This window comes from Cupressus sempervirens, chromosome 3, assembly GCF_028749045.1.
Source record: "Cupressus sempervirens isolate cs-2001-9-10 chromosome 3, ASM2874904v1, whole genome shotgun sequence".
In the NCBI taxonomy this organism is placed as follows: Eukaryota; Viridiplantae; Streptophyta; class Pinopsida; order Cupressales; family Cupressaceae; genus Cupressus; species Cupressus sempervirens.
In genome coordinates, this window is record NC_143120.1 from 566,490,670 (window position 1) to 566,505,928 (window position 15,259).

General features: G+C 34.6%; 1 protein-coding gene across 4 annotated transcripts in view; it reads left to right on the top strand.

Annotated features, from left to right (window-relative positions):
• LOC149567683 (P-loop containing nucleoside triphosphate hydrolases superfamily protein) overlaps positions 1 to 15,259 on the top strand; it is a 216,871-nt gene that overhangs the window by 22,867 nt on the left and 178,745 nt on the right. For all 4 annotated transcript variants that reach the window (XM_089820945.1, XM_089820944.1, XM_089820943.1 and 1 more), the window contains exon 2: positions 9,027 to 9,089. In XM_089820945.1, coding sequence (XP_089677071.1) covers positions 9,027 to 9,089 — 63 coding nt within the window. The remainder of the gene's footprint in view (positions 1 to 9,026; positions 9,090 to 15,259) is intronic.

The following is a 15,259-nucleotide window of genomic DNA, read 5'->3' on the forward strand; positions in this document are numbered from 1 at the left end:
TGATATCTTCTATGAATAGATACCTAGGACTCAACTGGCTGGTTGGCCAAGAAAGAGGGTGAAGAGGTGGAAAGAAGGTTATGCAAAAACAAGAAAACAAGAACTAGAAATTGATATGATAATTTTATTTCTTTTAAAGAACTAATCAATAGCTCATACATGTCCATCTAAATACCCTGTTGTCAAGTTGAGTGTTGGTGATCAAGTATTAGAAACCCATCCAAAAACCTTGGCCGAGGTCGTTAAAGGCATGCTTGCCTTCTATAGATCACATGATGTCGGTGGTGCCAGTTAATCAGACCTGCACATCTATTACTGAGCGAACATTCTAAACACTGGTATTGCTTAGACGGCTGGACTAATAGTGCCCCAAGCCTAGCCCGAGGATGGGAAGGCCTTTCTTATCAAAAAATTGTGTGGGGATTGATATGGTCCACGGTTGGGAGGTTAAGCGTAATTTAATACTTCTCTTATCCAAAAGTCGAGGCTTGCACAACCATTACAAGACTCTCCAATTAGATTTTGTATGTTCTTCTACCATCCTTTACAATGCATTTACTTTCTCTTGTGAATATCGAATATCATAGAATTAATGATAGTGTTTTAAGTTCTTTCTGTAATTATGATAGAAATCAATTATTTCAGTTGGTTGTTATTTCAGTTGAATGTTAATTCAGTTAATTTCACATGAAATGGAATTAAAGATGTTCACTTTGGTAAATTGGTTGAAGTATTGTTTTCATATCTATTCTTAATTCAGAATGTAGCTCAATCTTTTTAGTTAAGAAAATTTGTTTGTTACATATGTTATCAGAGCCTAGTTCGACACTGAACCTTGGGCACACTACCTAACAAGATTAGTAAATTTGAGATTCTCTTAGATTAAATGTAACAGGATGCAACTACATAAGACACCTCGCAAAAAAGCACAATATCCAATCTTTCCATACTTGATTAGGAACATGCCAAACTACGATTACACTTGTTCCATGCCTTAGGACAATGAAACCTTAAAACAAGCTCTGTAACAAATGAGGAAGGAAAGAGTCAGGTGGACTCCTGCTGGGAAAGCAGGCTATAGAAACAAACTGATTCAAACTTGGAACGCCCACTAGGCCAACCCTCTTCTGCATTTTCATAGATCTTGGATGCTGCGAGATATGTATAAAACCAAAACCGAAATTGAACGAGAAGCTGAAAAGAAAATTTCAGAGTGATTGAATCAATAATGTAATGCCCTCAAAAGAGGAAAGTTTTGTAAATAAAGGTTGTTGTAAATGTAGCAGAGAAGTTTTAAAATCAAATAAATAAATTGGTCTATTCGTGTGTTCGTTCTATTTGTAATTTCTTTTATTTATTGTAAACATGTTAAAAAAAAACAATAGAAAACTTGACATAAGTGTCTTGTAAATATTTTCAGGGCAAATAATTAAGAAAACATGAGCAATGACGAGAATGTTGCTGAACACGAAATGGTCCTTGAGAACAATTCACAACCTCCTACTGATTTACTACTTCAGGTTTTGTTGACACACAGACGAAGTTAAACAATATGGAGAAGAGGATGAACAAATTGACAGCCCAGATTGGGCAAAACCAAGAGGAAATGCAATCCTTGCCCCCTCCTAGAACAAAAACAAAAATCTCTGAACACAGTGAGAAAAACCCTCAAGCCTCACTTACCCAAACTGAAAAACAGAAGAAACTTGAAATAGTAAGTGACCTATCTATACAGACATTAAAAAGATCAAACCACCTAAGTTCTTTGATTCTGAATCCAAAGAGGATGCAGTGGCTTGGATAATAGAAATACAACAATATTTTGAGATTAGGAATTTTTCAGAGACCTCAAAAGTAGTTTGGGGGATATACCATTTTTCAGGAGAAGCTGCCACATGGTGGGGAAACACCAAGATTGTATTGAATATAAAAGCAACTGAATTTACTTGGGAGAAGTTCGTAACCATCTTTACAAACCATTGGTTACCTCAAACCTTCTATGACCAAAAGCTATTGGATTTCCAAAATCTCAAACAAGGAGATATGACTGTACATAAGTATTGGGAGAAATTTATCCAACTGGTGAAATATGTAACTCCATACCAACAAGATAGGAATTTGAAGGTGAGGAAATTTATCATGGGGTTGAATAATAGGATCAGAGGGGCAACTATCACTCCTCGAACCATGGAAGAAGCCCTAGAAAAAGTTGTTTGTCAAGAGTATAAAATCAAGAGAGATGCTTCTATCCGAGATAACAAAATGAAAACAAATTGGAATACAGAAGGTATAGATACTGTGTCCCAAAAGAAGCAGTTTAAGGACTACAAATTTAACAAACTGGAACCAAGAGGAAATAGTTTTAAGGATTTCAAAAGTAACCTCAATACAAGTAAGAATGGCAAGGGAAGTGAGAAGAAGGGGCCGCCTTTAGGATGCTACAATTGTGGAGGAGATCAGTATGCTAACAAATGCCTTGGTAAGACAAACACCAATCAACTACCCCGACCACCCCTTCCACCACAACAACATGTTTACCAACAAAGGATTCACGCAACACTTGATAATCGATAGACAAAACAACAAATAGGCTCGATCAAAACTATGGGTAAGATCTACGGAAACCTTGTTTCTATATTAATTGATACTAGAGCCTCTGAATGTTTTATATCACCTAAATTATTAAGTAGATGTCTAAAGCGATCTAGTTTTATGGCAAAACCATGGACAGTCGAGTATGCAAACTAGTCAAGGGCTAAGGTAGAGTAGTGTCTGTTTGAGGCTTAGGTTGATTTTCCAAACTTCTCCACCGAACTGAACTTGTATGTAGCACCTCTTGGGTCTCACGACATTATTATAGGCATTAATTGGCTTAGTGAGCACAGGGCCAAGGTTGATTGTCTTGCCAAAACTGTAGATTGTTTGGATGACGAAGGCAAACCGGTAGGCATTAAGGGAGTAATACATGAAATTAAACCAAGACAAATATCTGTCATGCAACTCAAGAAATGTAGAAGAAAAGGTTGTGAGATCTTTGTAGTAAGGATTGAAGATTCAAAGAAACTTATGGATGCCACGTATAGAGAAGACCACATCTTTGAAGAGGGAGAAATTAGAGAAAAATTGAAGGAACCCTTCAAGGAGGAGTATCCATACCTTAAGAAATTCTAGGATGTGTTTCCAGAAGAATTCCCTGGACTACCTCCATCCAGAGTTTTCGATTTTACCATAGATTTAGTACCCGGAGTAGAACCAATTTCTTGAGCCCCTTATCGAATGACCACCACAGAGTGAATGGAGTTACAATTGCATTTGCAAGATTTGTTAGATAAGAAACTTATTCGACCCAATGTTTCACCTTGGGGAGCCCCAATATTGTTCATTAGAAAGGACGAAACTATGATATTGTGCATAGACTATAGGATGCTCAATAAGGTCACCATCAAGAACCGATACCCACTTCCTAGAATCGACAATCTCTTTGATCAAATGAAATCGCTACAATATTTTCAAAGTTTGACTAAGGTCAGGATATCACCAGCTTCGCATCGAGGACGAAGACATTCACAAGACTGCATTCAGAACTAGATATGGGCATTATGAGTTCATGGTATTACCCTTAGGGTTAACCAATGCTCCGACAACTTTCATGAATTTGATGAACATTTTTCAAGATTGTTTTGATAAGTTTGTATTGGTCTTCATAGATGATATCCTAATCTACTCGAAAAACAAAAAAGAACATCAAGAGCATCTAGAAAAAGTCCTACAAAGACTGAAACTGTACAGGAAGTTGTCTAAGTGCGCTTTTTATCAGAAAGAAATCTAGTATTTAGGACATATTATCTCAGCTAAAGGAATAGCCGTAGATCCTTCAAAAATCAAAGCAATTAGGGAATGGCCTATACCTAAGAATGTGACAAAAGCTAGAAGTTTCATGGGGTTGGCAGGATTCTATAGGAAGTTTATTAGAAATTTCTCCAAAATAGCTTACTCGATCACTTCACTTCAGAGGAAGGGAAAGAAATTTATATGGACTGAAAAATGTTAGTAAACTTTTGAGTATTTGAAAGAGAAGTTAACTACTGCACCTATACTAAGAGTACCCGACCCACAAAAGAAATTTGTAGTTATAACTGATGCATCAGGGGAAAGAGTAGGAGGTGTACTAATGCAGGAAGAGTAGGTGATTGCATATGAGTCAAGGAAGTTAAACAACTACGAGCAAAATTACGCTCCTCATGATCTGGAACTAGCAACTATTGTGCATGCCCTCCAAATGTGGAGGCACTATTTGATTAGGAAACCTTTCGAACTTTGATCTGATCACTATGGCTTAAAGTATATCTTTACTCAACCCAATCTTAACGTCAGGCAGAGGAGATGGTTGGAATTTCTAGTAGATTACAACTTTGATATTAATTATATTAAGGGTAAAGAAAATAAGGTAGCAGATGCCTTAAGCAGAAGAAGACATATTTCCGCAATGGCCGTCATAAATTTCAGATTAAGGGATCAGGTACTACAACATCTAAAGCATGATGAATTGTATACAGAGGTTAGCCAAGCTCTTATAAGAGACCCACAGGATCCCAGGTACTCAGATTTTAGAATAGAAGAAGATGGATTTTTAAGGTATCATGACAAGATTTATATACCCAACAAACCCAAACTTTGAAGAGTGATCCTAGAGGAATCCCACTCAGCTCCTTATTTAGGACACCTTGGAGTGACTAAAATGTTGTCAGATATAAAACCACTATATTTTTGGAAAGGAATGAAAAGTGAGATAATGGATTTTGTGGTAGGATGCCTCAAATGCCAAAGAGTAAAAGCAGAACATCGTTACCCAACCAGCCTCCTACACCCATATGAAGTACCAGAGTGGTAATGGTAGAGAATTTCCATGGATTTTGTACAAGGATTACCTATGACACGAAACAAACATAACACTATCCTAGTAGTGGTGGATAGATTGACTAAGGTTGCTCACTTCATACTAGGAAACCTAACTGATGAAGCTCCATAAATCACTCACAAGTTCATGAAAGAGATTTTTAGACTTCATGAAATTCCAGAGAAAATCATCTCAGACAGGGATGCTAAGATAATCTCCAAATTTTGGCAAACATTATTCATAGCATTAGGAACTAAGTTAAATATTAGCTCGGCTTATCATCTTGAGACTGATGGTCAAACAGAAAGAGTAAACTAAGTTTTGGAGGATCTTTTAAGAGTTTACTGTATGGATCGGCAATACTAGTGGGAAATGTATCTACCCTTGGTGGAATTTTCTTATAATAATTCTTATCAATCCACCATTAAGATGGTCCCCTTTGAGCCCTTATATGGTCACAGATGTAGAACCCCTATAAGCTTGAATTGTGTTGAGGACAAAACTATTCTCGGACCCGAAATGCTCAAAGAGATGGAAGAATAGATAATTCAAATCTATCAAAGATTGAAAGAAGCCAACGATAGACAGAAAAGTTATGCAGATGCTAAAAGGACACCTAGAGAATTCTCAATAGGAGAAAGGTGCTACTAAAGGTAAAACTCCAAAAGAGTACTATCAAGTTTGGTAAGAATGCCAAGTTAGCTCCAAGGTATGTGGGACCCTTTGAAGTGTTGGAAATCATGAACTTGGTAGCCTACAGATTTGCACTACCTCCAGCTCTTGCCAAGATGCATGATGTTTTTCATGTGTCATATCTTAAGAAATATATCACTCATAATGATCATATAATTGATTGGAACCTACTCCAAGTACGAGATCTAGGAGTGGTGGAAATAGAACCACTTAGAATACTCGAGGTACGTAAGATACGCTTAAAAAATTGAGACGTGACTCAATGCAAGGTCCAGTGGGATCAGTATGCAGAGGATAATGCTACTTGGGAAGACTACAATGAGATTTTCCAAAAATACCCCCACCTTTTCTCCAAGGCCAGAGCCTGATCCTTGTCTTCATTTCTTTTATAACTGCAATGTTAAAAAAAATAAAAATTGGACTGATGTTATTTTTAAGATTAATTTGTGAAATTCATCAGGGATGATGAAAACATAAGAGGAAGGGTATGTTACATTCCAAAATTTTGACCTATTTAAAAATTATTATAGCCATTGAGATGATTAGTTAAAAACTATTGTTTTTCCCTGTTCATGTGAAAAGGGTAGTTATACGTAACCGTTGTTTTATATGAAATTGGTTGTTATCAATTATTATGTATAATCGTTTATTGATGATGTTAGTTAACCATAGTATTAAATAATTCAAGCTCATCTCTATTAACATACGTATACATACATACATACATACATATACATTGAGAGGATATGAAGATAAAATAATCTCCCAATTATGCTCATATATAAATATGTGTATCCTAATAGGTATAACCTTGGACACAATAATAATATGATGACACCATTCGAAAATAACATAAAAAATGTGCAAATATATATGTATAAAATTATAAATTATTCTTTTAATAAGGAGACCTTCGAATTCTTTTTCTCATTATTATAAGTCTCTATAAGAGATGAGGAGCACACTTGGCATCTTTTTTTTTGAACTGGTGAACCAAGAAGCCGATAATCTTTTTGTAATTGCTGTCAAAAGCCGTGGCTTCTATTTGAGCCTTCTATATTATTCTCATTTGATATATGCTCGAGGGTATGTCTAGTAGCGAGCATTGATACTGTTGTTTTGTTCCATTCCTTCTTCTCTTTTCTTTTCCTTATTCTTACGCCTGATATTGGAGAGAAACTGGGCTACTATTCTTGTTATTGAAGGGTCTTCGCAATTTGAAAATTGCATTGGCAAATCAGACTTTCGAGAGAGGGCCATTCAGAATTAATCAAAGGTCTATTCTTTCATTGATCAAGTTGTGTGATTAGTTTTTCTAATGTTTATTTTGGTATATGTACTACATTCGAAAGTATAGATGCAAAATAGTTTTTCAAGGATTTTCAAATAACAATGCTTGGCTGTGAAGTAAATTAAGTCTATCAAATAGTTCATTCGATCAAGCACATCAAGTTATCTAACCATGTTAAGCCTGAACCGAATACATATGTCATGCTATGATTTCCATCTTGAATCAGCTTGTCTTCCAAATTTGAATTATAATCCTCTGAAATTTCTTACGAGAAGTCCTCGAGTCTTAAGGACAGCTTCATGCTAGTACTAAAATATTATTTTCCATCAGTTGAGTTTCAGCAAATGAATTGTACTCTTCTATGAATAGACACCCAAGATCACATGATGTCGGTGGCGCCAGTTAATCAGGCATGCCCATCTATTACTGAGTGGGCATTCTAAACACCAGTATTGCTTGGATGGCTGGACTAATAGTACCCCAAGCCTAGCCCCAGGGTAGGGAGAGCCTTTCTTATCATAAGATTGTGTGGAGATTGATATGGTCTGCTGTTGGGAGGTTAAGCCTAATCTAATGTTTATCCTCTTATCCCAAAGCCAAGACTTGCACAACCATTATGAGACTCTCTAGTTAGATTTTGTATGTTCTTCTATCATCCTTTACTATGCATTTACTTTCTCTTGTGAATATCAAATATCATAGAATTAATGATAATGTTTTAAGTTCTTTCTGTAATTATGATAGAAATCAGTTATTTCAGTTAGTTGTTATTTTAGTTGAATGTTAATTCAGTTAATTTCACATGAAATGGAATTAAAGATGTTCACTTCGGTAAATTGGTTGAAGTATTGTTTTCATATCTGTTCTTAATTTAGAATGTAACTCAATCTTTTTAGTTAAGAAAATTCGTTTGTTACAGAATTGATATCTTTATAAAATCCCTTTATAGAATCAAACTCATTAAGTTTAGAAGACAGCTAGGTATGCTATGTGCAGAGAGCTAACATAAGGTCAGAAGGGCATTTGTTAGGGCTTGATCCAAAGTTCTAGATACTTAGCTCATGTCTTAAATTACTTTGTAATCGGAGACATGCTTTGAGATACCCTTAGTACACTCTAGATTATATACTGGAGGTCAGACTAATTGTAATACTTTGATAGAGTAGTGGTTTCTGACCCATGGTATCTTTTGGTAGTTGGTTGGTTACAAGCTATTATCGAGAAGTTTTTGTTTGGGATTGCATAAGGCTGGACTTCTAGGACATCTTGTGACTTTTATAATTCAATTACAACAACTATAACTAGCTAAGGCCTCACTAAATTTTAAGTGACCCAAAGGCAAAAGCCTTTGGATCATGTTGTGAGGGCAACAAGAGTCATGATAATGATGCTTATGAAGGCATGTTGGTTTTCTGATAATGTTGGTTCATTCATGCTTACATATATGTTCTAAATTTTATGATTCACAATGTCTGCATCCAACATCTCAATGATCATGGTGGTACCCGCCTTAATAAAAACTATGGAGCCAAATGCTATTTACTAAAATAGGCTTCCTTTGCATGGAAAAAAGTGAAGCTGCATTCTGAAATCATATAAAATCAAATATCATTTATGCAAACATCAAGATTGTATATCAATATGTATGAAGGGAAAGCTTTGTCTAACAGTTTCAGAAAAGATTATGTTAACGTTTATAAATGTGGTAGCAGGGGATAATATTTTGTAACAATTCTCTATAATTAATTTGGACAAGAGTTAAAAGAAAAAAAATCAAGAATAATCATTATCAATTTATCATCTTTCAATTTAAAGAGTACTGTTTAATTAACTATTTGAAAATGCGTTTATCAATTTTAAAGAAAAGTTGAAAGTATTTGCTTAATCTTTACTCTTTTTGCTTGCAACATACTTGATTGCACATTTGGTTAAGTTCACTCAATATTGCTCTACCATCATTCATGCTTTTCAACATTCTTTTGGAATGTTTCAATAAACTGCAAAAGTTGTTGATATTGTTTTCAGAAGTGCTCTAAAGTTTACTGGTTTCCTATATATGCTACCTATGTTTAAATAAATATCATAATATTCAGTTTGTGGCGACAAATCTCTATGCTGATATTTGTAAGTTATAATTTCCTGCAGATATTACCAAATGATGTATGCGAGAATCTGCTAAAGCAACCCAAACAAGATCAACTCTTAGAGGTGTGTTTTTCAAATCCACTTGTGCTATTGCTATACTTATGATGAATATATGTTTGAAAATTCAAAAATTAATGAAAAATGGCTTGAAGAGGTGATGTAAGTCAATGATTGAGAGTCCAACAATGGATTGTCAAGCGTTGCAGAAAATTCAAACACAAATCTTCTGTTGGACTTAGTGTCATTGATGTCTAATCATAATTAGTCAAAAACATTCATATTGAACAATGGTTGTTACATAATAATATTCAGACTCGTTCTACAGAGTTTCAATTTAGATTTGTTGCATTCACAAAGTATCTCGGATGTTGATGGTTCCAACCAAAGTAACAAGAATCGGAATTGGCAAGGCCACATCGAATCGCGAATCTGCCATGAATCGGAATCGAATTGGCTACGGATCGGCAAATTTAAAAATCCCTTGAAATTTAGAAATTTCAACAATTTAAAACTTATTTCATACACCCTTTATTGAATATAACTTAAACACACAATAACATCATCAAATAGAAGTTAACATACATAAACATGGAACATAAATGAAAAATCCATCACATACGTAACTATGTTACACATAAAATGTAAATTGTAGGCTGTACCTGAAGTAAATAGAAATCATAAGGTCATAATGATTCTAATCATAGAATGTATGTAAGAGGAAGATCCATAAGACATCAAATCATAAATGTATGTAAGAATCTAAGATGAAGATCCATATGACATCAAATCATAAATGTATGTAAGAATCTAAGTTGAAGATCCTCTCTTCTATTCATGCTAAACAATTAGAAGGCCCTTTAGGGTTAAAACAAAGAGGGAAGACAAAAAAATATTAAAAAAAATGTCTTCAGTCTTGGTTGCTTGTGCCGATTCACCAGGCTGATTTATGCAATTTTTTGCATGAATTGCATGAATCGGTGATTCATGACAAAAAAACGGTAATTCGATTCACTGGCTCCAAAAAAATCGCTAGGCATGAATCGAATTGCCAGACCGGCAATTTTGGCGATTTTAGGGTGATTCTCACAACTATGGCTCCAACATATACAAAATACAGCATATTGTACATTCAAAATTGAATATGGTTGATACATACCTCCACCGTAACAATATATGTTGTTATTCAGGCTTGCTTGATATGCTGGTGATATTTGTAAAAACAATAATTTAAATGGCACATTTCTGTGATTAACTTCCTTCAAGTGCCATGATAGGGATATTACTTGTTTGCGTAAGTTTACGCCTGGTAAGTTCAGTTGGTGCTGATGAGCAGTTTATACCATGAAAAGTCTTGGTTCCAATAAACATCAATATTCATAGCCGCAAATAATTTCTTCATTGGAATCTAAAATATATTTATAACTATCGGTTATTTTTGCCACATAATTTGATGATTCAGCAGTCAAATCTGCTTTTAATATTTTTTGAGCTAATTGGGCTACCAAGCACTTAAACAGGTCCTGATAATGGATAATTTTCGGCAATTATAGATTGTTTATTTTAATTGAAAAACCATTCACATACTTCAACGAAAATGGAAACTGAACACCAGGCTTATAAATATTGTGTGGTTCATTTGAATAATGCGGTGTGTTAGGAAGAATAATGTACAGGTGCTGTGAATAAGAAGTTTTGTGTGCGATGAAGATGAATTAAGAAAAACAGAAGTTTTGAAGAAAACTTGTATATATTGGAGATTAGTGGGAATGTGAAATGAAACATAGTGCTGTAGAAGAATATGAAGAAATTGAAAGGATTGCAGCAGAGGGTTTGGAAGGGTGTTGATTGAGACACAACAAACTGATATTAAAATTCTAAAGCCCATGCTCAGATGTAGATCTCTTTGATTTTTTACTTGGTTTAATTAATTTGATAAATCTGAGATTATGCAGTTCAATAATAACACAGAGTATGATACAGTGCTGTCATCAGTTTTATATCATCAGAGGTTTTAATAGTGATACCAAACTTTGGTTTTATACATAGATATTATTTTGTGATTGGCAATTTCAGAGTATCTAATTCTGCTTCTTAAGGACGGACAGTGTTATTTCAGTTTGTAATAATTGCAGAACTTCTAAGAGTCATTGTGTTGTATGCAATTTCAATCAGTTCAGTGCTCATCAGATTATCAGATATTGTAAGGAGCCTTGCTGCTCACTCCTGACTATGCTGAAGAATAATTATTTTTGTTTAAAGTTTTATATTTTCTTGTGTTTTGGGCTATTACGATTTTAGCGTTTTTCAGAATATATAAATAACAATGCTTGAAATTCAAAGTCAACAATTATGATTCAAACTCCAACTTTATTTGCTATAATAGTTTTTGCAAATATTCACAAATTGCAAATGCACCTATACAAAGACTCATTTAATAGTTAGAACCTGGTATCTTGGTGAGGACATTGGCTATGTGGAAGCAAGGACAACCAGGAGCAGCCAATGTATGCTCATGCCAAGCCTTAAAAAATCCGATTGGGGCCTTTAGTAAAGACAATGAAATGCTGCCAAGTATGTAGAGGAGACACTGTTTTAGATTCTAAATGTAGCTCTATAAATTATGATCACAGTATGTATTAGCAGCTCCAAACAGAGTACAAGACAAAAAAATGCCACCATAAATTATGATCACAGTATGTATTAGCAGCTCCAAACATAGTACAAGACAAAAAAATGCCACCAAAAATCACGTAACGCTAGTTAGGAGTGCAGGAATGTGTCCCAGCTGAAACCAACCCTTCTCAAGCAATTTGCAGGCAATGCATAAAATAATTCTCAGCTTAATCCCTTCCAGTCATGGATCGAATCAGATAACAGTACACAAGAACACAATTCACCAATACAATCATTGGCTCAAAGAGCAATAATTTCAAGAGAGAAAACGTCTCAGCTTGAAGAAATATTCGCGAACTCTCATCACCCAATTTCATCAAACATAAGCATCATGTATGAATTGCTTTCAAAAAAGCATTGCTCTTATAACAATTAAAGATGTCTTCTTCAAGACACCAAAAACAAGTAGCCTTCTCTCACACACTTTTCACCAAAGAGCCTTCATCAATCCACTTTTCAATTAGAAGCCTTCATTTAATATATTTGAATTAATAATAAATAACTCCCAAGCTAAAAGCTTCATGAAGACACTCTTCACTTAAAAGGCTTCTTAAACACACCTATAACTTAAAAGCATTACTTTTAAGACTTAGGATTATATTCTATGTGAGTAAATGATTAATACTCCCACTAGGTGCCCAAAAGCAATTTATAAACTTAAACTCAATATATACCACTGAAAGTGGCAATATCATCACCAAATGACCTAAGTGCCTTCCAAAAATGGAAACGACCATCACTGACGTACTGAAAATAGTAAGTCGATCACCATGGACCCTCTAAACTTCCCACCAAACCAATGATGGACCGACCTCATCGACTACCTGCCAACTGCTAAAAATAGGGGACATTACAAATATGCATGTGTTTCAGTTTGTGTTATTAGGTTCGTACCTTGCCGCCTGAAATCGGGTCTAGGTTCGCACGAGTCCGGATTTGCATCTAGGTTTGTTGTGGGTCTAGGCAAAGTCCAGATTTTAAACTGTGGGTTTGCCCAGGTCCATGGTGGAACAAAGCCGGGCGAACCCATAGCCAAAATATGAAATAAAACAATTTTAAGAGTGTTTTTTTTAAATATTGTTTTTATGTAACCTTAAAAAGAACTTAATAAAAAACATTTCACTCATCTAATCTCTCATGTTGAGGAGGACGATGATATAGTACCATCTGGGACTAGTGGAACAGGTTTGTGTTCCAATGATGAGGATCTAGATATAGTTGCAGCTGAGGATAAAGCCATTGATCCCTTGTTTTTGATGACCCATTTGACCCTTGAAGGACATTTGATACTACAATCATTGATAAACTACCAAACACATGTCATTTATGATTATTTTTCAAACTTTATTATTTGATGAACTAGTCTGTTTTGCAATTTAGTAACTCAATGTATGATTATCTTTACAATCATGAAGATAGATTAATGAGCTAGTATTTAATGTTTATCTTTGGCATTTGGCATTGATCAATGATCGAGCAACATATATTCATACTGTGAAATGACTTAGTTTTGCAATTATGCACATAATGCATATATATACTCACGAACCCACCCACAAACCCAAATGAGAATTTTTTTATTTTGCTTAAACCCACGAACCCGAACTAGAACCCGAATCCGTCCCCAAATCCGAATCGGCAACTTAGGTTTCAATTGAAGATTTTAATAATTCCATTTTCTAAGTTTAATACATATATATTCTAAAACTCAAACATAGATAGGAAATTGGTGTTAATTGGAGAATCACATTGCATCAAAGCATTGTAAAGTTGTAAAGGTTGTTTGAGGTTGGAGCCGTAAACTTTGTGCTCTCTATAAGAGTTGTTGCTCTTGAATTAGGGTTTTGGAGACTCCTTAGGGTTGGAGCCCTTAAAGATTGTAATTGGTTCAAATTCGTGAGGCTGGATTAGGATAGTAGATCCTAGCACCATTTCTCATTGTAATTTTCTCCCGCATTGGGTTTCCATGTCTCATTCCTATACATTGCCTCATGTGCCTTGTTTCTTGATTTCATGGTGCTTTCTTTTTTAGATTTGATGTCTAGTTCAAATATATTGAAGTAACCTTCTAAAAGTTGATACAAAGTGGAAATTGATTTAGTTCCGTTTACTACTAATTCACCCCCCCAGTAAAGTTGTGTTCTTCAATAGGTATTAAAGCCACATGCTTGTCAAAAGACCTAACCAGTCTAAGCAGATTTTGTGGTTAGAAATTAGAATACATGACAACTTTAGAAGGAGCATCTTCAAATAAGGTACTCGTGTTTGATGGAGCCAATTATGCTTTTTGGAATGTTAGAATGGAGAGTTATATTGCTTCTATTGGCTATGATACATGGATGTTTGAAGAAAATGGTTATACTTTGCCCAAAGGTCCCTTGATTGATGCTACATATAAGGTAGGCTATGAGAATAATGCTAAAGCTATGAATGCATCACTATACGGGTTAGCTAATAATGAATTTACTAAAGTCATGCACTACGAAAGTGCTAAAGAAATTAGGGATAAGTTAAAAGATGTTTATGGAGGTGATGATAAAGTTAAACAAGTTAAATTAGAGACTTATAAAGCTAGATTTAAAGAATTAAAAATGAAAGAAGTTGAAAACATTGTTGATTATATCTTGAGGGTTGATGAATTTGTAAATGCAATTAAAGGTTTGGGTAAGAAAGTTAAAGAACCAATTGTTGTACAAAAGGTCTTAAGATCTTTTCCTTCCTAATATAATACTAAAATTTCTGCTATAGAAGAAGCCAAGGATCTCGCTAAAATAACTATTGATGAAATGTATGGTATATTGACTGCTTATGAAATGAGATTAGTAGGTGATGCCAATACAAAAAGGGAAGTGGTCTTCAAAACAAGAAAGAAGGTTAAAGATAAGAGTTTAGAACCCGAAGACCTAGAGGAACAACTAGCAAATCTGGTTAAAAGGTTCAAAAGGGTTGGTAAAAGTAAAGAGACGTCTCCTACGAAATGTTTCAATTATGGTGAAAGCGGCCATTTTGCTACTAAATGTCCTAATTCTAATAGTGACAAGGAAGAAAACTTTAGAAAGAAATCATATGCATACAAATCAAAGAAGTTGCTAAGAAAAAGAAGAGTTTGTATGTAAAGAATGATAGTTTTGACAATTGTGATTTTGATGCTTATGAAACATTGTATATGGCTCTAAGACCTATTACAATTTAATTGGTAAAATACTTGCTTGATATTAACAGAGGCCGAGAGGCCAATATATACAAAAGAATAAAGTGATGTTTCCTTAGTAAACAATCGTAAAGAATATAAACATTCTGTTCTAGCTAAAAGAAAGCTAAAGAAAGCTAATAGATAACTACAAACTAACTAATATTAGAAACATTCTAATATTTACAATAGATTACAAATAGATAAGCATTAACTAATAATAGAAGCTTTTTTATTATTGTAATACCCTCCTTTAATGGTTAATCTCCTAGTTAAAATTTCGGCGAAATATTGCTAATTTCGCAATTTTTTGTGGAGCACAAACTTGGCCGAGTATATCGCACCGTAAATCATCAACGAGAAATGGAAA